Source organism: Microtus oregoni, unplaced genomic scaffold (assembly GCF_018167655.1).
Source record: "Microtus oregoni isolate MIOR12 unplaced genomic scaffold, Mior012 000023F_ref0000262, whole genome shotgun sequence".
Taxonomy (NCBI): domain Eukaryota; kingdom Metazoa; phylum Chordata; class Mammalia; order Rodentia; family Cricetidae; genus Microtus; species Microtus oregoni.
The window spans coordinates 6,377,175-6,404,545 of record NW_024543082.1 but is presented as its reverse complement, the minus strand read 5'-3'; the positions used below and the strand labels follow the sequence as shown (position 1 = coordinate 6,404,545).

Here is a 27,371-nt window from a genome sequence, read left to right as displayed (position 1 = left end):
AGCGGCATCTGCAAAGCGGGGCTTTAATTTCTTTCTTGATTTATTCCTTGACCCAGGTGTGGTACGGTAGTTGACTGTTCAGTTTCCATGAGTTTGTCGGCTTTCTGGAGGTAGGATTGTTGTTGAATTCTAACTTTAATCAGTGGTGATCTGATAAGACACAGGTGGACACTGATTTTTTTTTGTATCTGTGGAGGTTTCCTTTGTTTCCAAGTATGTGGTCAATTTTCGAGACCGTCCCATGGGCTGCAGAGAAGAAGGTATATTCTTTCCTATTTGGGTGGAATGTTCTACAGATGTCTGTTAAGTCCATTTGCTTCATTACCTCCAGTAGTTCTCTTACTTCTCTATTAGGTTTCTGTCTGATTGACCTGTCCATTGCTGAGAGAGGTGTATTGAAGTCTCCTACTACTAGTGTGTGTGGTTTGATGTGTGCCTTGAGTTTTAGTAATATTTCTTTTACATACGTGGGTGCTTTTATATTAGGGGCATAAATATTCAGGATTGAGACGTCATCCTGACAAATTGTTCCTGTTATGAGTATAAAGTGTCCATCTCGATCTCTTCTGATTGATTTTAGTTTGAAGTCAGTTTTGTTAGAAATTAGTATGGCCACACCTGCTTTTTTCTTAGGCTCATTTGCTTGAAAGACCTTTTCCCAACCCTTTACTCTGAGTAGATGCCTGTCTTTGTGGTTGAGATTTGTTTCTTGCAAACAGCAGAATGTTGGATCCTGTTTTCGTATCCAATCTCTTAGCCTGTGCCTTTTTATAGGTGAATTGAGACCATTAATATTAAGTGATATTAATGACCAGTGGTTGTTCATGCCAGATATTCTTGTTGTTTTTGGAAGTAGAATTTGTGTGTCTCCCTTCTTTGAGTTGTGCTAGTGAAGGGTTGCTAGATGCCTGAGTTATTGTAGGCAGTGTTGGCAATGTTGGATTTCTTGGGTTGCGGTTTTCCTTCTATTACTTTCTGTAGGGCTGGATTCGTGGGTACGTATTGTTTAAATTCGTTCTTATCCTAGAATGTCTTGATTTCTCCATTTATAGTGAATGAAAGCTTGGCTGGGTATAGTAGTCTGGGCTTGCATCCATGGTCTCTTAGCTTCTGCAGTACTTCTATCCAGGACCTTCTGGCTTTCATTGTTTCCATAGAGAAGTCAGGTGTAAGTCTGATCGGTTTACCTTTATAAGTTACTTGGCCTTTTTCCTTTGCCGCTCTTAGTATTCTTTCTTTAACCTGTATATTTTGTGTTTTGATTATTATATGGCGAGGGGATGTTTTCCTTTGATCCAGTCTGTTTGATGTTCTGTATGCTTCTTGAATATTCAAAGGAATATCTTTCTTTAAGTTGGGAAAGTTTTCTTCCATCATTTTGTTCAAAATATTTTCTGGGCCTTTGAGCTGTGACTCTTCTCCTTCTTCTATGCCTATTATTCTTAGATTTGGTCTTTTTATTGTGTCCCATAATTCCTGAATGTTTTGTGATGAGAATTTGTTAGCTTTGCAGTTTTCTTTGATCAGAGCGTTTATTTTCTCTATGGTGTCCTCAGAATCTGAGATTCTTTCTTCTATTTCTTGTATTCTATTGATTATGCTTGTTTCTGTAGGCTCTGCTCGTTGACCTAGATTTTCCATATCCAGCTGGTCCTCAGTTTGTGTTTTCTTCCTTGCTTCCATTTCAGTTTTCAATTCTTGAACTGTTTCCATTACCTGTTTGATCATTTTTTCTTGGTTTCCCAGGGTATTATGTACGTATTTCCTCATTTCTTCAAATTTTTGGTTATACTTCTCATCCATTTCTATAAGGGCATTTTTCACATGTTGTTTAAGGGACTCTACTGCTTTCAAAAAGTCAATTTTTTCCACTTCTTCTGTGTTAGTGTGTTGGAGACCTTCTGTTGTAAGATCATTGGGTTCTGGTGTTTTCATGTTGTTTTTCAGATTATTGGGTGAATTCTTGCCTTGGCGCCTGCCCATCTCCTCCTATCGATGCTATCTAAGGGGTCTGTTAAAACTGGTTCAGGTTTCCCTGCTGGCCAGGGGCTCCTCTTACAAAATGCCCTTGCTCTGTTTCCTGGTTCCTGCCGGGGGCCAAGATCCCTCTCACCCCTCAGAAGGGTCTTCAGGAATAGGACCCGGCTCCTCCTTTGCCAGGGACCTCCCCAACCGAAGGCCTACCTCTTTGGTTTAATTGTAGTGGGGCGATCTGTTCTCGGTGTTTCGCGAGGTCCCTGCAGCCTGCTTCTGCTGCTGGGAAGGTTCCCGCCGCCAGCAGCCTGCGTCCTCTACTGCCGCTCCGGTCCCAGCAGGTTCCAGCCTATCCCAGTTGGTCCCGCTGGCTGCCCTGGGCGTCCTCCGGCCGCCCGGTGTTCCGGCCGCCTTCTGCCGCCTGGTGTTCAATAAGCCCTTCCTTTAACGAGTTTCCTTGGCCATGCTGTTTTACTAGAGTGGCATGAAGTAGCTGAGACAGAGTAATATGTGCTAGTTAGAGGTCTCCAAAGAAAAACGGATAGATTTGATATTAAAGGGAATTCATTAAACTGGCCTACATGATGCAGTTTTGTAGTCAACAATGCTTATTTCATACCAGCAAGGTCAAGAATCCAGGACCTGTCCTGATCTGGTGCTGAGGTCCCAGGTTGGTGGAAACTTGTAACTGTGACTTGGCACAGGTGTTTGTGGTTTTTGTGCTTGTAAACTCCGCTTCTGCCCTACTCAGAGCTGCCTGGAGGATCATGGTAGCCTGATAAGTCAGCGACACCACTCATGTGCTGATTTACTAAGGACTGTGCTGTTTCACTGCCCATAGGTGTTGTCTCTCTCCCTCCTCGTGGTGCACAATGCACACAGAGTCCATCCAATAGCACACTGAGAGGAGAGCATGAGCTGTCATTAGCATCCATTCCTGCTCTGCTCCTTGACTGTGGGTGCAGTGTGACAGCCACCTTGAATCTTGATGCCATCTAGGACTCCTGCTTCTGTGGCTTCTGCACTGTGATAGACACAACCTGGAACTGTGACAAAATAACCCTTCTCCCTCCAGCTGCTTTTATCAGGTGTCTCAGCAGAGCAACAGGAAAAGTAACAAAGGCAGCAGCATCCACCTGGGGTATTAGAGAGCCTATGTCACTCCTAGTTTGGAGATGCTCTATTAGAGACTGCTGTACCAGCAGACTGACACTGGATTACACTAAGGGGTCGCCCAGAGTGGAAAGACCCAGTGTTGATGGAAACTTCAACTGTAAATATCACTTTTATTGTGACTGTAAGAAGGAACCAAACTGAAGCCATTTTGAATAAGACTTCCATCTTGAAAAGTAGAGTGAAGCCAAGATAAAGTTCCCAAGACCTCCCCAGATCTCCCCGGGTAATTGACATCACTGACTTCCTAGTTGAGATCTGTATGGTGGGCAAGTCCCCCTGCCATAGTTGGGTAAACCAGGCAAGACCAGTGCACCACAAGAAATCTTCCTAGGAAAGTTCCCTATCCCTGAACCTTGACTGGGGAACAATGTAACTGTGACTTGGTGCAGATGTTTGCAGATTTTCTGCTTAAATACTCACTGAAAGGAATGTTCAAGGATGCAGTCAGCTCCTGAGTCTGTACTGTTGTTCCCGAGCAACTGATTTGTGATGCCCAATTCAATAAAGAACTTGCTTTGTGTGGACTCTTGAGCCTGCTTGGGCTGTTTCAGACTCTCGAATCTACAACATGACTTTATTTCTTAGAACTTGATAGTGTGAGAAAAACGAGAAACCACTTGCCCAGCTCTGGAACTCTAACTTCTGGGAAAGGGGTTGCTGGTTTTCTTTGTGGTTAGGGTTATCCAGGGACAAAGTCAGGGGGAGTTGGCACTCTAACCTACCCAGGTGTGTCCTATGCACCAGGGGCCAACACTGTTTGGGTGAGCAAGCACCATCTGCAGTCAGAATGCTGAAAACTGAAGGACACCTGGGTACTTTATTAAAGTTCAGCTCTATTGAAGACCAGGAAAACAAAACAAAACACAAAACAGTAAATGCTCCTCTGTGGGTCTCTGTCCTTCTCTACACTGTTTCAGTTCTTTGGGATTAAGTAGCAATGTGCGAGGTCTGTCTTTCTCCAAAGCGTCTCTGAACTTGAGGACCCTGAGATAGGACTTTTTCTTTTACTGCTGACAGCTGACGAACTTTAGCACAACCTCAGGTATCCAGGCATACAAAAATGTGTTATTAAACCAAGCACTTACTGATAATAACTCATAAAGAAAGTTATTTTAAGACAGTTCTTGAGTTCACATATGATTTTATCATTTACTAAAAATGGAGGCAAATTTGCACACTGTAACAGATGTGGGTTTTTTTTTACGTAAGGAACTAAATCTTGCTGAATATTTGGTACTGCAGGACATGGAATTTTCCATTTTTTTTTCAGACTTAATGACTTTTTTTTGTTTTGCCTTTGTCGATGCTGAGAACCCTACTTTGAATTAAATATACAATATAAAATGGCATGTTTTAATAAATACACATGTTAAAGATCATTTCAGAAATAGTAGGAAATTATGTCTTAATTCCCAAGATGAAATTCATTGAAAGACTTTTATTTTATTTATTTTTATTTTATACTGAGGGTTTTGCCTGCATTTGTACCACATGTGTATGAACAGTCCACAGAAACCAGAAGAGTGTATTAGACTTCCTGGAAATGAGTTACAGGGGGTTGTGAGCTGCCATGCAGGAGCTGGATTCTAATCTGGGTCCTTTGGAAGAGCAGTTAGTTCTCTTTACTGCGGTGCCTTCTCTCCAACTCCCGAAACAGCAATTTTTTTTTTGATTTTTCGAGACAGGGTTTCTCCGTAGCTTTTGGTTCCTGTCCTGGAACTAGCTCTTGTAGACCAGGCTGGCCTCGAACTCACAGAGATCCGCCTGCCTCTGCCTCCCAATTGCTGGGATTAAAGGCGTGCGCCACCGAAACAGCAATTTTTAAAACCAAGCATTCTCACAAGATGCAATCCAAATATAGACTAATTTAATAATTAAATGCTGAAGAACAACAGCAGGAACACATTAAAAGTCTGTTTTCTATTACAAAGACATGATTCTATAAGAACAAAAACTTTGTGTACAGTAAAAACTGCAATCCATATCCTACCACAGTCTCTCATTTGAAGTGCACGTTTCAGAGTGTTCACTGATGTCCTCTGGTGTGAGGGCCTCCTCTGCAAAGTGCGCATGTGTGCTCAGAACAAGGTTCCAGTGGTATCAGGAGACAACACAGGCAAAACTGAGCCAGAAGCAAGAACGTGCTATACAGTTGATTTTGAATGAGTTTTTGGTCATTGTGCTTTCAGAAACATTTCGGTGTTACCAAGATCTTCACAAGCCTCACACTGAGTTGTGTGACCTGTTGGATTGTAATCCACAGAGAAATGGGACTCATCGGTAGAAAACTCCTAGATCTTTGTCCAAGTCCTTGAAAGAGCCCACAGAGGGCCAACACGCCCTAGCTCTGGAGCGGCAAAGCCTCTAACTGTCTCACACATTCGCTCATTGCATGTTAAGGACAAACACGTTCCCAGCTCTTCTCATCCCTGTCCCAATCAGCCCTCTTCACTCCTGCATTAGGATCCAGTCTCTTGCCCCACTCCAGGACAAACTTTTCATATCCTTTAGAAAATGCTGTCTTCAGTGGCAGCTTAGAGCCCACGTTTCCTCCAGGCCTCTCTGGAGTGTGCAGGTCGGCAGCCTTCTTTCTGCTGAGTCCACTCCAGCACCATGCAGCAACCCTAGTGATTCTGTGCATGTGAGTCACCACCCAGAGTCTCCCCTCCCCCAATCCTCTAAGGTCCTTTCTTGATTCTCCTTAGGCTTCAGGTGACATGTCACCTGCCCATAAGCTCTTCTGTCCTTCCCTTAATTAGGCTGGGAGCCCCTGCTCTACTGCTCCAGCAACACCCGTTTACTATCTTCTCTCCTGCGTCCCCACGTCCGTGTCCCTGTGTTGTATACCCCGAAAGCATGATTGGTCCCTTCTACATGTTCCTCAAAACTGGGAGTTTGCAGACACAGTGTTCACAGATGAGAAAACAGAACTCAGAAACAGGAAAAAGCCAGGTCAAATTCTGACAGGTGGTCTCCAAGTGAGCAGGGAGCATCCCCAGAGGATCATTTGTGAGCCCCTTTTCTTCTCTCATACAATGTGGATTTCAGGTATACTGAAGTTATCCTAGGGATGGAGCAAAGCTCAGCTGTGGCTGGGGTGAAGTGCAGGCTGAGCCCCGCTAGGGAGCCACTGTGTAAGGTGCACTGGAGACCAGAGTCCTGGGGACTGCCAGCTCTGCTGGATTGACTCACTTCTGTTGAGGGAGGGAGAAGAAAGAGGGGACTGGGAGTGCCCGGGGTCCTTGGGTGTGTGTGTGGGGGGAGGGGTGGGGTTTGCAGGGACAGCTAGGTGAAAATAGAAAGCAAAAGAGAAGTTAACTCAAAGTGAACTCTGAGCTCCTTTGGGCTACCTGGCAGTTGCGATTTCCCAGGCCAGCCAGGATGGCAGCATCCGGACCCTTCCCGCTGCTGGTGGAGGGGTCTTGGGGTTCCAACCCCCCAAAGACCTTAATCAAAAAGTTGCAAATGTACTTCCAGAGTCGGAAGAAGTCTGGTGGAGGGGAGTGTGAGGTCGTCCTGCAGCCTGGGAGTCCAGTGGCTAGCTTCCTGGTACTCTTCTCCCCGGAGGACGGTGAGGGGCACAAAGGGTCTCACAGTGTGGGGTTTGGGACTACAGGTGGCAGACCCAGAACTGGGCTGCAGTGTCATGGGAGCTGGAGATCCTAGGGGCCAAATCTGGGTGGCAAGTATATCCCGGAGTGGTGGTTCCCCTTGCTCTTCCAGGAGCTTCCTGATGTTGTGAACCTTCCTGGGCTTTGTGTTTTCTTCCTTCCCTCCTTCACATGTTCCTTCCTTCACAAGTTACTTCTTTCCTTCCTTCCTTCCTTCCTTCCTTCTTCCCTCCCTCCCTCCTTCCTTCCTTCTTTCCTTCCTTCCTTCCTTTCTTCCTTTCTTCCTTCCTTAATTTCCTGTTTTTATTATTCAAGTGGTACAGTTAAAGAATTAAGAATCTTGAGGAGCTGTGGATCATCTAGCAACATGGGGTTCTAGCTAGGGAGGGGTGTTTTTGGGAGGTGAGCTTGAGGAGGGAGCCCAGGAGCTCTTGTGGCACAGACTGGACAAAGTTCCTGCTTTGTCCTTCTGCCCCAGCGTGGTCTCAGGTGGCTGTGGTATTTGAGCCTTTGTGGGGGTGGAAGTGGGTGGGGGTTACCTCATCTCTGAAAGGCTCCAGAACAGATGAGCAGCTGAATGTTCCCCACTCCTGTCTGCAATCTGTAAGGAAGGCCCAGACTTGTTTGCTTCTCAGGTGAGTGATTGGAAGCCCCAGACCTGTGGCTTCCCACCTGAGATTTTGTAGACCAGGGTCATCCACAGAATGCAGACAACTCCTCTTTCTTCTTGAGTTTGGAGAAACATTTGGGGCAGAGAAGGGGCAAAGAGGCCTAGGAAGCCAGGCTGTAGTTAACAACCCAACAGTGATCCAAAAAGAAAAAAGTAGATAGTGGTGTAGAGGGTGGAGTCACAGGTTTTCAGAAAGCCTGGGCAAGAATCGTATTGTCCTAGGTTTGATTTCACCAGTGATCTGGGCATGTACATGCTTTGACCCCAACACTTGAGAGACAGAGGCAGGCAGGTCTCTGTATGTTTGAGTCCAGCCTGGTCTACAGGGTAAGTTCTAAGCCAACCAGGGCTACATAGTAGCCTTGTTTTAACAAAGCAACATAAACAAATAAACAACACCACTCCAGTAAGTTTAGGGGCAGGGGGATGGCTCACTGGGTTAAATAGTTTGCTGTATAAGCAGGAGGACTGGAGTTTGACTCTCCAGAACCCTTGTAAACAGCTGGGCAGGGCTACATGTGCCTGGTGTAGAGAGAAGGAAAGGGCAGATCATATCAAGCCTAGCCAAAGGGCAAACTTCAGATTCAGTGAGATTGCATGTTTCCAGGCAGGAAGGCAGAGAGCAATGCAGGGAAATGCCCAGTGTCCTGCTGTGACCTCCATGTGATCAGGTGTGTGCACTGCTCCTTATGCCCACACGTCTACAACATGAATAATGCACACACAGTGACATTCATACTTGCTGCTTAGGGAGATAGACTGAGCTGCTGGCTCACAATGGTGAATTTGTAGAAGTCATGAACTAATTAAGTAAAGATTGCTTCCAATTTGGTTTAAAATCTTTGTTCTCTTTTCAATGTTTCAGTTCGGCAGAATGTTCTGGAGAAAGGGAACCATGAGTTAGTGTGGCCAGGAAAAGGGACATTCAAGTTAACTGTCCGGTTGCCCAAAGACCCAGATGAAGCCTCAGTCTCTAAAGAGGCAGTTCCAGAAAAGGTAAGGACATGGGACGTTATTACAAGGTGTGCGGGATTTTCTATGATGAACATGGTGGAGATGAGCTGGGTGGGGTGGTGCTCACCTTTAATCCCAGCATTCGGGAGGGAGAGGTAGGAGGTCATTTATGAGTTCAAGGCTACCCTGATCATCTCCATAGTGAGTCCAGACCAGCCAAGGCTACATAGTGAGACCATGTCTCAAAAAGAAAAATGGTAGATGAGGGCCTAAGTCACAGTAGCCTGAGAATGGCAGCTTGGGACTCTGGAGGGAGCAAGGACTGTAAACAATGGAGAAGCTGTCATTTTTGTCACTTTTGGAAGAGTCAAGACTGGGGGGTTTAATAGTAATATATTTGGGGTGTCAAAGTTGTATCCCTTTGTCTTGGAATCTTTATAACCAGAAGCCTGCTGTTCTGTTTCTATCATCTTGAGGCCAGCAGTGTACCCCATGTGTGCTGTTCCCTCAGCTGTGAAGAAGATTGTCAGGGACCTCTCTGAAGCACGTGCACTGTGTCCATACAGTAAACATGAACTAAGTGCCAAGTCAGGCAAACCATGGGCTAAGCTGCCTTAAGGGACAGTTCTGTGTGTGTCTCATTTCATTAGTGATTATTGTGACCAGCAAGAAGACACTCTGTGACATGTAGCCTCCAATCCATTCACTAGCCCATTATCAAATGTGTCATAATCATTTCAAATAATTTATATCTCCAGTCTGGCCCAAGAGGTGTTTTATTTTATATCAAATGATTCACAGTTGCTGGGCAGTAGAGGCACATGCCTTTAATCCCAGCTCTGGGGAGGCATAGGCAGGTGGATCTTTGTGAGTTTGAGGCCAGCCTGGTCTACAGAGTGAGTTCCGGGACAACCAGAACAGTTACATAGAGAAACCTTGTCTCAAAAAAAAAAAAAAAAAAAAAAAGGAAATAAATAAAACCAACCAACCAGTTGGGAAAAAAAAAACAACCAACCAAACAAACACAAATGATTCGTGTATTAATGCTGTCTTTCCTTTTGGGTTTTAGGAATCCAAGACAAAAAAAGAAGTTGCAGGAAAAGGTAAGTGTCAGCTAAGGCAGCTCTGGTGTTCACCAGGCAGTTGTGTGTTTATTAAACAGGTAGCTTGGGAGAGCTTCCTCTAGATTCACACCAGGCAGGTTCTGCTCAGCTTGGAGCCACCTGCAGTTGCATCATCTTTCCAGTCCCGACCAGAGATATTTGAAGCATTCACAGAGGGAACCCATTCAGCTCTTTAGGCTCCCTTCAGAGGAACAGGACTTTTTTTTTTTCCTGCCGAGAGACATCTACAGCTGAGGAGAGAAGAAAACTGAGAGATGGAGATGGACACTTGTGATTTGGTGGACAGTAATAGCAAGGACAGGACTTGTAGTGGATGCTTGCTGTGTGTCTCTCTGGGTAGCACCAGCTCTTCCTTCCTCAATTGCACAGGAAACAGCTAGCACTGGGGCTGGGGTGAGGTCTCCTGCTGTGCTGGTGGGCAGGTCCTGTTCAAGACTTAAATGAAGGAGCAGCTAATAATACCCATGTAAAGGGCCCCAAATGAAGAACCATATTGAATAAGGTGAGCAAAAGCAACCAAGAGATGCAGACACCTAAGTTTTAGGGAAATGAACTCTTTCCCTCCATAACTCTGCCTTCTGGCCTGGAGATGGGGTCTCTCACTGAACCTAGGTTTGCCCCTTTGGCCAGACTTGCTGGTCAGGGAGCTCTTGGGATCTGCCCATTTCTGCTCTCCACACTGGGCACATGTAGCCATGCCCCGCTCTTTACAAGGGGGCTGGAGATTCAAGCTCCAGCCCTCACACTTACACATCAAGCTGTCTAACCCAGCCAGCCAGCCATTCCTCACTGATGCTGCTACAATGTAACCTTTAAACTCTTACTTTGTTTAGCACGAGTATGTACACCACTTCCTATACCTTTGCTCCTGGGGGAGACCAACAGTAGTTCTCTAATGCAGTGGTCACCTGATGAGCCTCAGCTGTCTGCCGTGTGCTGCAGCACAGAGATGAAGACTCTACCCTGACTGTAGAAGCTTGGTTCTGTAATCACAGTCAGGTCCTCGAGAGACACATATGAGGGAGGATGCCCCTTCCTCAGAAAGACAGAGCAGAAAAAGCAAATGAAATTGAATTAGTGATGACAACAACAACAACAAAGGAAAAGAAACCAATGCTACTTTTTGTTTATAATTTACTAACAACAAGAGCAACAAAAACTCACGGTATTACATTTTAGAATTTTGTTTTTCTTTGTTTTTGAACTTCCTCTGTAGACCAGGCTGGCTTGAACTCACAGAGATCTGTTGACTAAGGTTGTTTCTGCCCCACATGGTCCACAGCTGTTCAGTCCCAAGGAAGCATACAGAAATTATAAACAGGTTGACCTATTAGCTCAGGCTTCTTATAAACTCTTAAACCCTACATTAACCCATAATTCTTGTCTTTGTTAACCACATGGCTTGGTCCTTTCATCAGCGAGGCATTCTCATCTTGCTTCCTCTGCATCTGGGTGATGACTGTTGACTCAATCTTTTCTATTCCCAGAATTTTCCTGTTCTGGTTGCCCCTGCTATACTTCCTCCCTGGTCACCCCACCTATACGTCCTGCATGACTACTGGCCAATCAGTGTTTTATTAAAACAATACAGGCAACAAATCTTTACAGGGTAGAAGAAAATTGTCTCACAGCAGAGATCTGCCTGCCTCAGCCTCCTAAGTGCTAGGACTAAAGGTGTACACTACCATGCCTGGCTACATTTTAATTTTTAATTCACTAAAGCAAAAGATCCACTACCTAATGTTTCCTTTTAGCATAGTTAGCCAAGATATGGGAAAGGGAGGAAGATTGTCTCAGGATAATTTACATAATAGAACCACGATTTAATACTTTACACCTGTCATTGTCATTTCTGATTTCCTCAGATGATTTGGATACAACACATTCTCCCAGCAACAGATCAGAAAAAAAGGAAGATGTCCCCAAAGAATGTGAAACTGTTTCCTCCATGGTGGCTTTTGAAAACCTGTCAGAGAAAGTGACTGACATAGTGCTGACCATCCTAGTAGAGAATATAAGCGGCTTCCCCAGTACCGACTTTAAGGTGGAAGTGATCCGAGATTTTGGCATCGCTGTGGTTACCTTTCAGAAGCTTATAGGTGAGCCCAGGCCCAGGGAGGCCCTGCATTCCAAGGCTTCTGTCCACCACACAACAGGGTTTGGGACATTTCTGAATGTTTGACACATTGTTGTATTGTGTAAATGAAGCCACTAAGCCAATACAGGTGGCTTTCCCCTCAGATTTTGGAAAGATGAACAAATTCATTTTGAGATCCAATTTGGGTCTGTTTAATAGACTGCCCTTTATGATATGATTGTTTGAGTGGGTGGGGTGGGGTATGGGGAGAAATAAAAAGTCCCAGGCAATTCCAAGTAAAGGAGTTTGAACTCCTCCTCTACTTCCCCAGGAGGAGTTAAGACTGGCCTGTTACCATGCCAAACTTCTGCTTTCATGGTCACACACGTGGAGAAGAGGGAGACCTCTTAATGGGGAAAATGAGTGCCCCAGCCAGCAAGATGGCAGAATGGGCAAAGGCACTTCCCCCAAGTCTGACAGCCTGAGTTTGATCCCTGGGACTCATACAATTGCCCTCTGACCTCCAGATGCACGCACATACATGCACTGGCATGTGCACACACACACACATGGAAAAGAAAATGACTGCTCTGTTAGGTCATTGTCATAAGCAAGACCCAGCTCCACTTAAAACATGGCAGATTTCCAAATCTAAGCCCCATGTCCCAGGGCACAGCAGTGGGTGTCAGTCAAGTTCACTGGTGGTGTGGTCAGAATTCTGGCCCTGTCACTTAACTAGGTGTATGAAGCTGACCAAACAAGTTATTATTTTCTCTGTTCCTTACCCACTCATCCTTAAAATGAGGATAATTATGCTTACCTAAATTCCTGTGAAGATTGGTAAGATGGTACCTCAGACATGGTAAGGATTTGATAAAGGACTTTTATTTCAGGTGTATTATTATTTATTAAACAGGGAAATTTAAAGATTTGTTTATTTTATGTGTACATGCCTGCATGTATCTGTGTACCACATGCATACAGTGCCTGAAGCAGCCAGTAGAGGGCATTGGATTCCCCTGGAACTGGAGTTACAGATGGTCCCGGGCTTCCAAGTGGATGCTGGGAACTGAATCACAGTCCTCTGCAAAGGCTGCAAGGGTTGTTAACCTGTGAGCCATCTCTCCAGACCCATAAAGGGAAATTTAAATTGAAACGATCTTGTGTCTGTTCACTGATCAACAATCTTGAGTGCATTCTGTGCTAGCTTCTGTTACTGTAACAAACACCTGAGGTCGTCAGCCTCCAAAAAGAGAGGTTTATGCCAGTTCACAGTCTGGGTGGCTTCAGTTCATGGTTGGTTAACCCTGCTGCCCTGGGGCTTATGTTGAAGCGATATGCATGATGGCAGCATATAGGAGAGAGAGAGACAGAGACAGACAGACAGATAAGAGACACAGACAGAGACAGACCGACCAAGATAAAGAGAGACAGACAGACAGAGATAAAGAGAGAGAGAGAGAAAGAGAGAGAGAATGAGAAAAGAGAGGGGGCAGGGGGCAGGGTAGTCTTATCCCTACCTCCCCCATCAATGACTGGGACATTTCCCACAGGCCTCACTTGTTAAAGGATCCACTACTTCCCATAGCACCTGGGACTAAGACTTTAACACATGGGCCTCAGGGACAGTTTCCTTCTAAACTATGGCCACTGTTGTGGGCCAGGTACTGGTCTATGGGCTGTGGCACAAAGATGACTAAAATCATAGCTCCCTCTCTAGAAGAACTCAGTCTGGGAGGAGAAGGGAGGCATGTGTGTCATTGATAATGGAGATGAAAGAGAGGCTGTCTCCCAGGTGTAGTAACCTGAGAGGGGTGGAGACAGGACTGTGCATAGTTGTCCCCACCTGAGTGTGTCCTCCAGCAGTGTCACCTGACCATCTCCACAGGACACCACGCTTGTTCATACTGGCACTGCTCCCTCCTCTTATCTGTTAGCAACCCCCTCTTTAGTGTTCAAATTAGAGACCATATATAGACCATATACTGTCCAAGTTTCAGTTTCGTTTTATCTGTTCCTTATTGGAGCTCGAAAAGGCAATTCAACTGTGCTCAAGATCCATATCTTCCCAGTGATATACAAGCAAGGACTTGTATTTATTTCTCAGATCCAGGCACAATAATTGGCACGTGACAGACCCATCACCTATGCTGATAATTTAGAAGAGATAATTAGGCTGATTCATGAAAATAAATAGGATCCACTGAAAAAATAGAGGAGGGAGGGATGTAGACATAGCCCTATTTGGGGAGCATGGCATAATTTGATTCTTATCATTACAATAATACAAAAATATCTCTGTCTTCCATATTGGAGACTGGACCTTGTAGTCATGGGCATTGCAGAAATGGGCATTGCAGACACGAGCATTGCAGACACGGGCATTGCAGACATGGGCATTGCAGACAACAGGCAGTTGTATATACAAGTACAAAAGGAACTTCAAAAACATGACTAATTGGTTTTCTTTTGTTGTTGGCTTTTCTTTTTTTAGTTTCAGGTTTTTGAGCCAGGGTTTCTTTGTTTATCCTTGGCAGTGCTGAAACTACCACTGTAAACAAGGTTGCCCTTAAACTCACAGAGATCTGCTTGTCTCTGCTTCTGAAGTGCTGAGGTTAAAGGCATGATTACCAATACCTGACTCATGACTAGTTTTTCAAGGAAACATAAAAATAAAACTGAAAGTGCTGCTTTGATGTGTGCTTGGAGTCAGGAGCCTGGCTGTAGATGTGGGCTCCTACCTGCTGCCATAATGTGCATAAATGGTCTTGAGAAATTGGGGAGAGGGGTGGCATTGTAAGGAGTGTGCTCAGGAGGGTTGTCCATGGCCAAAGAACAGCTCAGTAGCAGAAAATACAGTAACTGGATAGTTCACCATTCTGGGTTTTAGCAAAGACATTTCTTTCATACCATATAGAGATGTCATCAAAATTTTCTCATTTTGTATTTGTTTTGTAGATACCAAAAAATTTATTAGTGATTGTGTCGGTCACCATTTGAACGGAGAGCTACAGCTTGCCCCGAGACTTCTGGAAACAACAAATGTAGTTAGGGTGGAAAACCTGCCTCCTGGGATAGATGACTACCAGCTACAGCTCTACTTTGAAAACCCTTTCAATGGGGGTGGAAGAGTCACCCAGGTTGAGTGTTTCCCAGAAGAGAGCTCGGCGCTGGTTGAGTTTTCAGACAGCAAAGGTAATGTGTCTTGGCCTGCCACCCAGGAAGACCTGGATGGTTGGCCATTTCAGCCATTCCTTAATCTGTCAGAAATGGCACCAATCTCTCATTCATCTGGATTTGGTGCAGAACAAGGGCAGCAAGGCAGGCTCTGGAGAAGCAGCACAAGCTCATGAGAGACAGGGAGAGTCTCTGAGGAGTCCGGCCTGTGACTGAATGTCGCCATTCTAGGAACGTTGACAGGCCGTACTCACAGCCATAGATCTGTGTTTTATGTCCCTGCATTGATTCTCTAATCAACAAGTTTAGGGAGAGATGGACTCAGAAGCATGTACAGTTCTAGAAAGCGTTCCTGTTCCCCCTGTGCTGTCCCTGTCCTGAGACGGGATAATGGAGATTTCTCGTAACCTGGGGAGGAGATGGAAGTCCTGTTGTTGATGACATCATTAGTGGTTCTTGAGTTTGACAGACTTGAGTTACAATCCTGACTGGAGGTCACTGGCATGCTGACCTTTGTGAGTCCTCAAACCTTCTGTTTTCTCATCTCTAGAGGTAGTGTTGGAGTTACCTCAGAGGATGCTGTAGGAGGAAAGGAAACAGTCCCTCAGCAGTGCTTGGCCTAAGGGGGTGCTGAGTCTGAGCTGGAGGTCACTCAGGCTGTCCCCCCCATCTGGACCCTGTGGGAGGTTGGGCCTCTGAAAGTCACATTCCTTCCCTCAGGCCTGATACCTGCCCTAGGACGGAGTCCTTCACCAGGGTATTACGTTTTAGCATGCTTCTGCCATGGGTGCCATTTAAATCCAAGTTGTAGGATTGATTCTAATTTCCATGCTGATACTACTTGCACTTGTGCAATAGCTAAAACAAAGTGAGCAGAGTCCTGGAGAAAGAGAGAGAACGTGAGCATTCAGTCAGGGGTGGGTTGTGGTGGCTTTCTTGGTACACGTGGTGACCGGGAGATATAATGGGGAAGGCTTTACTAAATTGTGACCTCTGGGGCTGGACTCTCCAATGACTGTGAGGATGATTTTGATTTGGTATAGGAACAAGACCATGGTATCCGGGTTGACTCGCACTGGCAATTAGCTCAGATACTTTCTTTGGTTTATAGAACCCTGACTTTCCCCAGCCTCAGCTTTCTCACCTCTATCTATGGGTATAATGGAATCTCTACCCAAAGGCCACTGTCAAGAGCAAACACAGGAAATTCATGTAAAGCCCTTGAGAAAGTGACACAGAGTGCTGGTAGAATTATCTTCTCCTGTGAAATGAAGTTACCAATAGAAGTTAAATTCTGGGACTCTACAGTAAGGGATGGATGCAGCATAACCTTTCCGGATGATTAAAACATTTTTATTATTTATTTATTTATTTTTAAATTTATGTGCATTGGTACTTGTCTGCAAGTACATCCATGTGAGGGTGTTGAATCCCCTGGAACAAGAGTTACAGACAATTGTAGCTGCTGTGTGGGTGCTAGGAATTGAACTCGGGTCTTTCAGAAGAGCAGCCTAGGGCTCTTAACTAATGTGACATCGCTACAGCCCTTAAACTATTCCTTGTGTTGGTACAAACGCCAACCCCATGCTTGTGTCCAAATTTGTGGCTGTTTCTTATCATGCCACATACATCAGTGACATCAGAAAAACGATAGATTCTAGCATGATTTCAGTGTAGAGAAATTTGGGTATAAAGTCATCATAGCCCTAAATGGAGTCTGTCTTGTTGTGGTTAGCATCAGTCTACAGCTGAGCACACGGGAGAATGCCACCTTTGAGTTCTACAAACAGCAGAGACTTTTGCCCTCTAAAAATTTTTTTTTTGTTTTGTGTCTTTGGAAATGCATGATATTGAGATTACTGTAATTTATTTATTTATTTGTTTGTTTCCTTATTTTGTTTTTAAAGTGTTAGGCGCCATTCTGGCCAAGAAGCACAGTTTCAACAGGAGGCCACTATCTGTCTTCCCCTATTATCCTTCTCTGGGCACAGCCTTGTATGGCAAGGAGAAGCCACTGGTCAAGCTTCCAGCATCTTTCCAAGAGTCACTGGACCTTCCCTTGTGGAAGTTTTTTCAAAAAAATAATCATCTGATTGAGGAGATAAATGACCAAATGAGAAGCTGTCACTGCGAGCTAACATGGTCTGACATCAACAGCACAGTGACCGTCAGACCTGCTGCCTCCTTAGTCAGTCACAGACCAAGCATCAAGACCTGGCAGAGAGACGCCTCCAAGGTGCTGTCTGACATCAAGGCTAAGTACGAAGTTAAGGTGTTTGAAGTGTATCCGCCAGTGTGGGACATCCTACAGCATGAGGTAGGAGATGACAGGGTTCTCATTGAGTTTGATAAGGAGAGTCTCACCTTAGCCGGGAAATCAGAAGATGTCCAAGACATCGGCCAGAAAATCAAGGAGTTAATAGACAGCACCACGGAGAAGGTCCGAAAGGAGGAGCAGAGTCTGAAGGAGAACGTGGCCATTTCTCCGGGGAAACATTTTCTTTTGCATCAGAGTGGTTTCCTGGATGATCTGCGGAAAGAGAACCCAGAGGTGGAGATTCATTACGATGCTGCCACTCAGCACCTGTGCTTTAAGGGATTCCGTGCAGATGTGTATAAAGTAAAGTGTGACATCAAGGAAAAGGTGTATTCTATGGCTCAGAAAGACGTCCCGATTCCTTCTGAAGTCTTCATGTTTCTGCAGCAAGTAGACAGTCAGGAATTCTCCAAGACTCTTTTTGAGGCACAGAAAATTCTTGCCACGTATGAACTGAATGGTACAGCTCTTCTTTTGATGGCCTGTTCTTTCAGAGCCCTGGCAGAAGCAGAGAAGAAATTGCTCAACGCTTTAAGTTACAAGCTCTTTGAAGTTGAGGACAAGGAAGTTTTTAGAGGCAATGTGTGGAGAAATAAAATTTACCCTCTGCAAAAGAGACACTCCTCCAGAGCAAGCATTATGATAAAGAATGAATTAACTTCAGGAACCCCAGCGGAGGTCATCATTGCAGGCTGTGTGAAAGAAGTGAATGAAATCCATGGCCAACTTTTTGAGTTCTTGGAGAGCACCATGAAAATTGAAAGACTGGTAGAAATAGAACCACTGTTGATTATCGAGTATTTAAGGGCAGATAAGAATCTGTTCTGGCCAAAGATAAGAAAGGCCAATGTGCAGGCACGTTTTAAGCTGGAAGACGAACCAAAAGGCATTTTACTAACTGGCTCCAAGAGTAAAGTTCTAGAGTGCATGGACATGGTCAAGCAAATCCGGGATTCAGTCTGCATTAAAAGGTTCCAGATTGATAAGCCTGGTGCTAGGTACTTCTTCCAGGACAAAGCATCCTATTACAAATGTGAGATCAAACGCCTGTATGGATGCATCATTGAGCTCCAGGAGGGAGCAGAGAAGGACAAAGGCAGCCTTAAAGGGCAGAAGTGCCTTTTACAGAAGGACATAGCCCCTGGAGTCACGCTGATTGTACAGCAGGGAGACCTGTCTCGGTTTCCTGCCGATGTGGTCGTGAATGCAGCAAACGAGCATCTAAAACACCTTAAAGGTCTGGCCCTCGCTCTTTCAAATGCAGCTGGCCCTGAACTTCAAGCAGAATGTGACAAAATAGTGAGAAAGGGTGGCATGGTCCTAACTGGCAATGCCGTTATCTCAAAACCAGGCAAGCTCCCTTGCCGTCATGTCGTCCATGCAGTAGGGCCTCGGTGGGATGGAAATAAGGCCCAGGAGTGCGTGAGCCTGTTGAAGAGAGCTGTTGAACGAAGTCTCACCTTAGCTGAGGAGGTCAAGTGTCAATCCATAGCCATGCCAGCTATCAGCTCTGGAATCTTTGGCTTTCCCTTAAACCTGTGTGTGGCCACCATTGTTTCTGCCATCAAAGACAACTTCCAACGCCAGCCAGACAGGCGCACCTTGAAAAAGATTTATCTGGTGGACATATCTGCAAAGGTTGCCACGGCCTTTGCTAAAGCTGTAGAAACTACATATAAAGCCACCCTCTCCCACACAGCTTCCCCTTCCGGTTTACAAGCTTTAGAATTAGTGCCACCTGGGAAAACGCCACAGAAACTGCAGGCACAAGACTATGGGCTGGTGTCCCCAGAAGGCCTGAAAATCCGGTTGGTGGAAGAAGGTGTGCAGAATGCCAAGGTGAGTGTCCCTGTCACCAACAATGTTCTGTGAGGTCACTAGCATCTGCCAGGTTTATTGAGGACCAAAGGAAGACAGGGTGGAGAGAAAGACTGAGGAAAATCCTCCTACTCGGGCCTTCAAACATTTTCCATGGACACTGGACTTCTTCCCAAATCACTTAGGAGTAGAGATGGTGTGTCTGTAAGGATCTGAAGGGCTCTGGGATGGGTCACTACATCCCAGTAACTGTGGTCCATAGTAGGGGACACTGCACGGCTCTCCTCATCTTCATCATTTCCCATCTGTCGAGTGTGCTCCATCTAGTGCTGGCTTCTGTCAGTTACAGGTGTGGCAGAGCATGGGGAATGCAGAGGATAGGAATTTAACCAATGACACGAGTCAGGGTGACCTTGGGTGCTGGAGTGGACGAGGGAGCTCAGTTCCCAGAACCCATCTGTGGGTCCTGTGGAAGGAGTGGTCAGGAGGAAGGGCCAGATGTTGGGAGTCATGTAAGGACAATTGTCGTTTTGTGGATTTGTTGCAGGAAACTAATGTCCTAGTAATCCTCCTATCTCAGTCCTACACACGCGCACACACACACACACACACACACACACACACACACACGCACACACACACTGGTGATAGAGGTATGACCAACCACTGCTCCTCCTCCTCCTCTTCCTTCTCCTCCTCCTCTTTTTCTTCTCTCTCTCTCTCTCTCTCTCTCTCTCTCTCTCCTTCTCTCTCTCTCTCTCTCTCTCTCTCTCTCTCTGTTTCATCCTTCAGCCCCAGATTGTGTGTGTATATCTCTCTGTGTGTGTGTGTAGCACATGGTTTTAATTTTTGCACTTGTAAGACAGAGGCAGGCAAATGTCTGTGAGTTTAAGTCAAGCCTGGTTCACATAGAATTACAGTCCATCCAGGGCTACATAATGAGACCTGTTGTCCCACCCTTCTTCCTGAAAAGTATTTAATACCCTTTAAACACAGGCTCTATTCATTGGAACTGTAGCTATCTGAAGCACGGCAGGCTAGTACCTTCTTCCTGACCAGTAGCTGCATGTAGCTCTGCATGATTGTAGCTGCGTCCTCCTGGGAATGTCTGCCTCACTCTTCTGTCTGCTTTGGGGGCAGGGGGTGGTATTAGGCTCAGAGTTGGAAATCTGCCCTTTATGTCACTTAGGTCTGAGCATTTTGTTCTGCTTTTAAGACAAATGCTTAGTTGAGACTCAGTTGAAAGAGCATTTGCCTAGCAGGCATGAAGTTCTGGATTCCCTTAGCACTGCATAAACATAGTGTGGAGGCACTTGTCTGTATAAGAAACATTAGGCAGATGGAGGGAGCAGGATCAGAAATTCAAATTCAACACTATCCTTGGCTACACAGTGAATTTGAGGCAAGCCTGTACTCTATAAGACCTTGTTTATAAAAAAAAGTAGAGAAGAAAGCTATTACAACAACACAAAGAAAACAAACATCATAATACAGAGAAAATTTGTTAAAAATCTATTTCTGTCATTTTTTTAAATTTATGTGTATGTGTTTGTGACCGAGTGAGTGAATGTTATAGTGATGGAGGTGAGCAGGCCTGCTTTTCATCCTGCCCAGCTCTTGCACGGCTAGCTTAGCACCAGAATAATTACATGGAAACTGTATACATTTAAACACTGCCTGGCCCATTAGTTCTAGCCTCTTATTGGCTAACTTTCACATCTTGATTAACCCATTTCTAATAATCTGTGTACCACCACAAAGTGGTGGCCTATCAGGAAGATTCTAACCACCGTGTGTTTTGGGTAGGGGAAGCATGGTGACTGACTCACCGCCTTCTTCCTCCTAGCATTCTGTTCTGTCTTCTCCACCTACCTATGTTCTGACCTATGAGGCCAAGCAGTTTTCTTTATTAATTAACCAATGAAAGCAACAGATAGATAGAAGACACTCCTACATCAGAATGTCACATGTGTGTGGATGTCCTGAGGCCAGAAGGCAGTGTCAGATTCTTTGGAGGTGAACTCCAGGTGGTTGTGAGCCACATGCATGTATGCTGGGAACTGAACCTGCATCCTCTGGAAGAAGAGCAAATGCTCTTAACTGCTGAGCCATCTTTACAATCTCTACAGTGAAATTTTACCCAAACCTTGAAAGCTTTGTTTAAAGACCAAGATCAAAGTCCTAAATTATCACCATTGGGTGTCACTTGTCCCTACAACCTTTAAATGGCAAACAGGTGGATGGATGTGCTGGCTATGATAATCGATGGCATGAACTAGATGCTGTACCCCTGTCTTGCTTTGAATTGGTTTCAAGATTGAATTGTTTTCAAGAGAAAGTGTCTCTAAATATTCATCAAGAACAGTTCTTGATATGTTGTGATCAGCAGTGATACAACTGAAACTTAAAAAAAAATATCTTTATTTCATGTACATTGGTGTTTTGCCTGAAAGTTGGTCTATATGAGAGCATCATATCCCCTGGAACTGGAGTTACTGACAGTTGTTAGCTGCCATGTGGGTGCTGGGAATTGAACCCGGGTCTTCTGGAAGAGCAACCAGTGCACTTACCTCCTGGGCCATCGCCCCAGCCCCAAAAATGGACATTTTAACCTGGACATGCTGCTGCAGCATGTTCTCACAGGCTAAGCTGAGAAAAGCTAAACATCATTTTAACAGTTGTATATTGATGGCTTTTTTCTTAAAACAGTGTTCTATAACTTAGAGTTCACACTTTGAGTGGGCGCATCAGTGGTTTTCTGTATATTCAGTAAAAATGAACATGGAAGGTCTCAGTGTTGGGGCTCATGTAGGAATAATTCTTGCAGTGTAAACATGAGTTTGTGTGTGTGTGTGTGTGTGTGTATGTATGTGTGTGTGTGTGTGTGTTTGAAACCACAATCAACCATACTTGTAATCTAACTGCAGTGCACTCTAATCCCACCAGAAAGAAATTTGTGCCCATTAGCAGTTGCTCTTAATTTATGCACCTGCTCACCCCACCTTCCTAGCTATAGAGAACATCTAATCTTCTCTGTTGTTGTTTGATTTTTAATTTTCATTTTGAAACCGGGTCTTACCACACAGCTCTGGTGTTCTGGAACTTGCAATGTGGACCAAGCTGGCTTTGAACTCACAGAGATTCACCTGCCTCTGTCTCCTGATTGCTGGGATTAAAGGTTTGTGCCACCACACCTGGATATAGATTCACCTGTTCTTGAGATTTCATATAAATGAAATCATATATTTGTGTCTTTTATGACCTGTCTCTTTCAAGGATGGGAATTCTTTCAGTAGTCACCTGTACTGCATATATCAGTATTAAATCCCATTAGTGGCTGTATAATATCCTATTAGATGAAGATACATTTGTTTTACCCAAACAATGGATGTTTGAATTGTTTCCTCTCTGACTTTTATGAGTTTTGTTTCTCTGAACATTAATCACAAAATGTACAAACAACTGTTGTCTTCCTTTTGTCAAACACAGTGGCTCAAACGTACTCATGGTTTATGAATGCCTTTACTAAGAATTTGAAAAGCATGTTTGGTTTTGTCTTTAAGACCCATGTCGTTGTCAACTCTGTTCCCTTGGATCTTTCACTCAACAAAGGAACCTTTTCTCAGGCCTTACTGGAAAAGGCCGGGCCAGAACTCCAGAAGGAACTGAATGAAGCAGGACAAGGGGTCTCTATCAAGGCAGGCACAATCCTACAAACCAGTGGCTGTAACCTGAACTGCCACCACGTATTTCATGTGGTCGTTCCACAGTGGAAAGTCAACAACAGTGCATGGTCACTGAAGGTAGGACCCAGCTTTACATTCTCCAGGACATGGGGTAGCTCTCCGGACTCCTCTACAGCACACCACAGCTAATCTCTGTCTGCTTCTTTTCTGGGACAGAATCATGAGTTTGGCAAGTTCCATAGCATGACCATTTCTTTTCAGTTGTAGATGACTTCTTGTAGGTCATAGTTCATATAGGTCATAGTTAGACATGTAAGTTAGTTATTGTGCTCAGCAGTTACTGATGGTCAGGGAAGGGTTGGGGGAATATACTACATTTATTGAGGAAAGGTAAGGTGAGGGCTTGAAGCTGGGAGACAGTGATAGACTGGGACGGCTGTGGCTTCCCCTCTTTGCTTATGGTGGAGTGAGTCTGTGCTCTTGTAAGGGTGTCCACGTTCTCTTTCTCATTTCTTCTCCGCAGTTTCCCCCTCACACTGCTGCTAACTTTTGTTGAAAGCACAATAGAGTGGACAGTGCTCCCAGGACAAGCTGCTGAGTGCTTACTTTTTAGGGTTCCCCATTTCTAAAGAAGACATTTAAGGAAGTGCTTTGTGTTTTTCAGATCATGAAAAACATCATCAGAGACTGTCTAGGAACTGCCGAGGCACTCTCTCTGCAATCAATTGGATTTCCAGCAATAGGAACAGGAAATCTGGGGTTTCCTAAATGTGAATTTGCTAAATTAATAATTTCAGAAGTGCTTAAATTTAGTAGCACAAACCACCCAAAAACTTTACAAGAAGTTCATTTTCTGCTCCACCCGAAAGACGTCGAAAGCATTCAGGTACAGACTCGGTTTGCTTCTGATCTGTTTTCCAACTCCAGTTCGGAACCTGAGTTCTTCTATGTCTTCTTGGTCTCATAGGAGGTTTATTTCATGTGTTTTCAGTGCAGGAGAGTGTGCTGACTGGTTATATATGCCATGGCAAATTTCAAGAAAAAAATAGATACAGAAGAAAAAAAACGCTTAGTCCACAATGGAAGCTTAAAAAAAGAAAGAAAAGAAAAGAAAAAGAAAGAAAACTTCTTATTCACAAAAGTTTAAAGCATATACAAAAGTCCATAAACCAAGCCAATGAAGTTCTATCTATTATTCAACTGCTATTGCTCTGTGGCTGGGAGTTTGATCTTCTCACATGTAATGTTGACACATGATTCTGTCTCTAAACAATTCACCAATTCATTTTGAACATAATCTTACAACTAAAACACACCTTGAAATGCAGTCATTCCTTTATGTCGTCAATGATAGAGTTAATGTGTGAGGTTACAGCTGTCTCATGAATGTCTCTCCATCTCTCCATCCTTATGTCTGAATCAGAATCAGATAAGTAAGGCTCACACAGTGTAATACCCACTGTTTTTTCAGCCTATGTGGTTGCTTCTCATATAAACATAGAAATATTAATGCATAATATCAGGGCACAGTTATAACATTATCATCTAAAATTCTGGGATGGGATGCAGGTGATTCCAGCCACCATTCTGGAAATGTAATTAATCATGAGTGAAGGATTTGGCTTGAACACGTCCCCATGTGACTTAGGACACTTGGACCAGAAATACTAGACTCATCCTCGGTCACAGTGTGTCACATCAGCTACGGCAATGTGGTCTGATTCTAAGACCTGATTTCTGTTCTCCATGTCTTTGTAATCCAGTAGAGTATGTGACCTTAGTGTTAGAACAGTTTCCACAATGTCACAGTAAGGTGACAGCACACAGATACCTGTGGATGGGGCTGTTGGAATTTTTAGGTCCTGCTTCATTATTATCCAGATCTAGACATTATCTTTAAATTCATGGAAGCAACCACAGGGAACCTACATTCTAGTTGGTCAGGCTAAGCTCCCAAATCTTTTAGCTTGGATTGTACAAATATGGTAAGGTTTGTTTGTTTGCTTAGGCTTTTGTTAGACAGGTTCCTTCTAAGTAGTCCAGACTGTTCATACTCTCCTCCTGCATCAGCCTCCAGAACACTGAGATTGTAAGTATGTATGCATTTTCCCAGCTGTTGATACTTTTAAATAGCTTAGCTGTGACATTATGGTGTAAGGTGATAGGGACATTGCTGTAGCACATGCTCTCCTTTCTAGAAGTCATAACTACTTTAGAAGTTTAGATTTCTGTACACAATATGAACAGGAGGTGGAGGTGCTGAGATTCTGCGGTGATATGAATGTCTGCATGACTAGGGATGAATCCTGTATAATAGACTTGAGTCTCCCAATTTTTATTTGGGATGTGTTGCGTTCTGTTGTAGGAGCTGAGGGCTGTGTTCCTGCCGCCTCAGCCCCTGGCCACCTGGCTAGCTTTAAACCTGAAATAACAACACACAAACTGTATTCTTTTAAACACTGTTTGGCCCATTAACTCTAGCCTTTACAGGCTAATTCTCATATCCTGATCAACCCATCTCTAATAATCTGTGTAGCATCAGTCTTACCGGGAAAGATTCAGCATGTCTGACCTGGCAGCTTGCTTCATGGTATCTGCCCGGGAGAGGGGAGCATGGCCTCTGAGCTCACTTCCTCTTCCTCCCAGCATTCTGTTCTGTTTACTCCTTCCACCTATGTTTTAACCTATGAGGGCCAAGCAGTTTCTTTATTATAATTAACCAATGACCTTCCTCCATCATTTCTCCTTTTTCTGTTTAAACAAAAAGGAAAGGCTTTAACTTTAACATAGCAAAATTATGTATAACAAAACAGTTACCAAGTAAAAATTACAATATTTACATCTATTTTATCTTTATAATAACTAAGGAAAATTATAACTATAACTATAACTATCTATCTATTCTTCAACTCCATCAAAGACTCCAGAAGGATATAATATTACCTAAGTAAATGAGAAGTAAGCAACTTACAAAACTCTAGAAATCACAGAGACATCTCGCTGCCTGGACAGTCACCCAAAGTTCCTCTGTACTGTTGGGGCATCCATCTTCGGCCTACAGGCCCAAATTTTCCAGCAGACATTTCAATGAAGCAGGAAATTTCAAAGGCAGTTCAGTCACTATCTGCTGTGTCCTGCAGAATGTCTCGCAGACTCTTTAATGAATCAGGAACCCTGAAAGACAATCTCACCTTTAGGCAAGTTCAGCAGTCCTCTCTCTGTGGGTTCTTTGTGTCCAGTTTATGCAACAGTCCAGGCAAGAGCAGTTTCTTGCCCAAATGGCTATCAAACTCCATAAGGAACCTCTTTGATGCCCATCTTCCTCTTGAAGTAGATTGGTGCTACCAGGAGCAGACGTGTCTCATTGTCATGAAAAACCCTAAGTTATTCATATTCTGCAGTCTTTGAAAGATATGAAGAATGCCTATCTAACTGAAATATATCTATATCTCTAGAAAATCTAACTAACATGACTACAAGCTTTACTATTATTGATGATTATCTTTTAGCAACCTATATTTCCTAATTATACATTACATTTTTAAAGGAACTACACAATTACAATATCTTAATCAAGATCAGAAATACATATACATATAACAAAATTGACCTTAAATTTAAATCACTAAAGCAAAATCCATATAAATGCAAATTATTCATACCTATATCATATCCCCCTTTAAATGTAAAAGAACATTTATAAGCAATATTTAGGAACATGGGCACAGTTTTTTCTCTCCAAACTGCTTCCTGCTGAATAGGGGTGCTGTTAATCAGGTCTTTTAGGGTACAATCTGTGTGCTAGATTCATCTCAGTCAGCAGTTGAGTGAAGTGATTTTTTGAAGGTGTTCACAGCAACCCTTCAGGTGGGCGTAGTCTATCATACCATGTTGGGATGGAAGCAATCCACAGGGTGTCATCGTCTGTGAAAACAAAAGAAGAATTTCTTTTCCAAAGTATCGTATCCTTAGATCCAAATTCTGAAGTCAAGGTATTTTCAAAACATCTATGTTGGATTAGTTCAGCAGCATTTATAAACAAATATCTTTTAGCAGCAGTTGCTCTTTCCTCAGCATTCAAACAACTCAAAGAGAGCATAATAGCATACAGTATCAAAATTCTCTGTGTATTTTCCATCTTTGTGCGCTTTATTTTAACCTCTATTTCATTTATTTTTTTCTTTTATTTTATAATCTCTGTATATCTTTGTCCTGGAATAACTCTGTAGACCAGGCTGTCCTTGAATTCTCAGAGATCTGCTTGTCTCTGCCTCCCAGGTATTGGGAATAAAGGCGTGTGCTACCACACCTAGAAGTCACAGAGGTCAATCTCCCTCTGCCTCCCAAGTGTTGGGATTAAAGGTGTGTACTACCACACCCAACAACTCTCTTCAAGTTTGAGGCAGGAGGGCCGACTACAGATAGAGGACTTGTGTGTTGTCTGTAGACATAATGCTGCAGCTTACTTGCTGACAGGGACCTTGAAACACCATAGACTTTTGGCAATAAAGATGGCTACAGCCAGTACCTCCGCCACAAGGCTGGAAAGCTAAGGAATGGGCTGGAACCAGCTGCCAAAGCAACAGCTTTAGTCCTACCAATATTGCTTGGTAAATTAAAGACTCATGTGGTCAAAAAAGAGACATATACAGTAAAAGAAAGATTCAAAGTCAAAGAAAATGTTTAAATGATTTACAGTGTGTTAAAAATATATGCAAGCTAAAAGTTAAAGTTCTTAAAAGTAAAAAATGGAAGAAAGAGAGTAGTTGGGAAGTAGCCGCTTTTTT

General features: G+C 43.9%; 1 protein-coding gene across 1 annotated transcript in view; it reads left to right on the top strand.

Moving 5' to 3' along the window:
* The first annotated feature begins 6,531 nt into the window (after nucleotides 1–6,531).
* The window catches only part of LOC121462057 (protein mono-ADP-ribosyltransferase PARP14-like), a 39,129-nt gene continuing 18,289 nt past the window's right edge, over nucleotides 6,532–27,371 (top strand). The window contains exons 1-8 of the mRNA XM_041673478.1: nucleotides 6,532–6,721; nucleotides 8,297–8,427; nucleotides 9,455–9,488; nucleotides 11,375–11,608; nucleotides 14,545–14,781; nucleotides 16,671–18,919; nucleotides 22,462–22,701; nucleotides 23,249–23,470. Of these exons, the coding sequence (XP_041529412.1) occupies nucleotides 6,532–6,721; nucleotides 8,297–8,427; nucleotides 9,455–9,488; nucleotides 11,375–11,608; nucleotides 14,545–14,781; nucleotides 16,671–18,919; nucleotides 22,462–22,701; nucleotides 23,249–23,470 (3,537 nt within the window). The remainder of the gene's footprint in view (nucleotides 6,722–8,296; nucleotides 8,428–9,454; nucleotides 9,489–11,374; nucleotides 11,609–14,544; nucleotides 14,782–16,670; nucleotides 18,920–22,461; nucleotides 22,702–23,248; nucleotides 23,471–27,371) is intronic.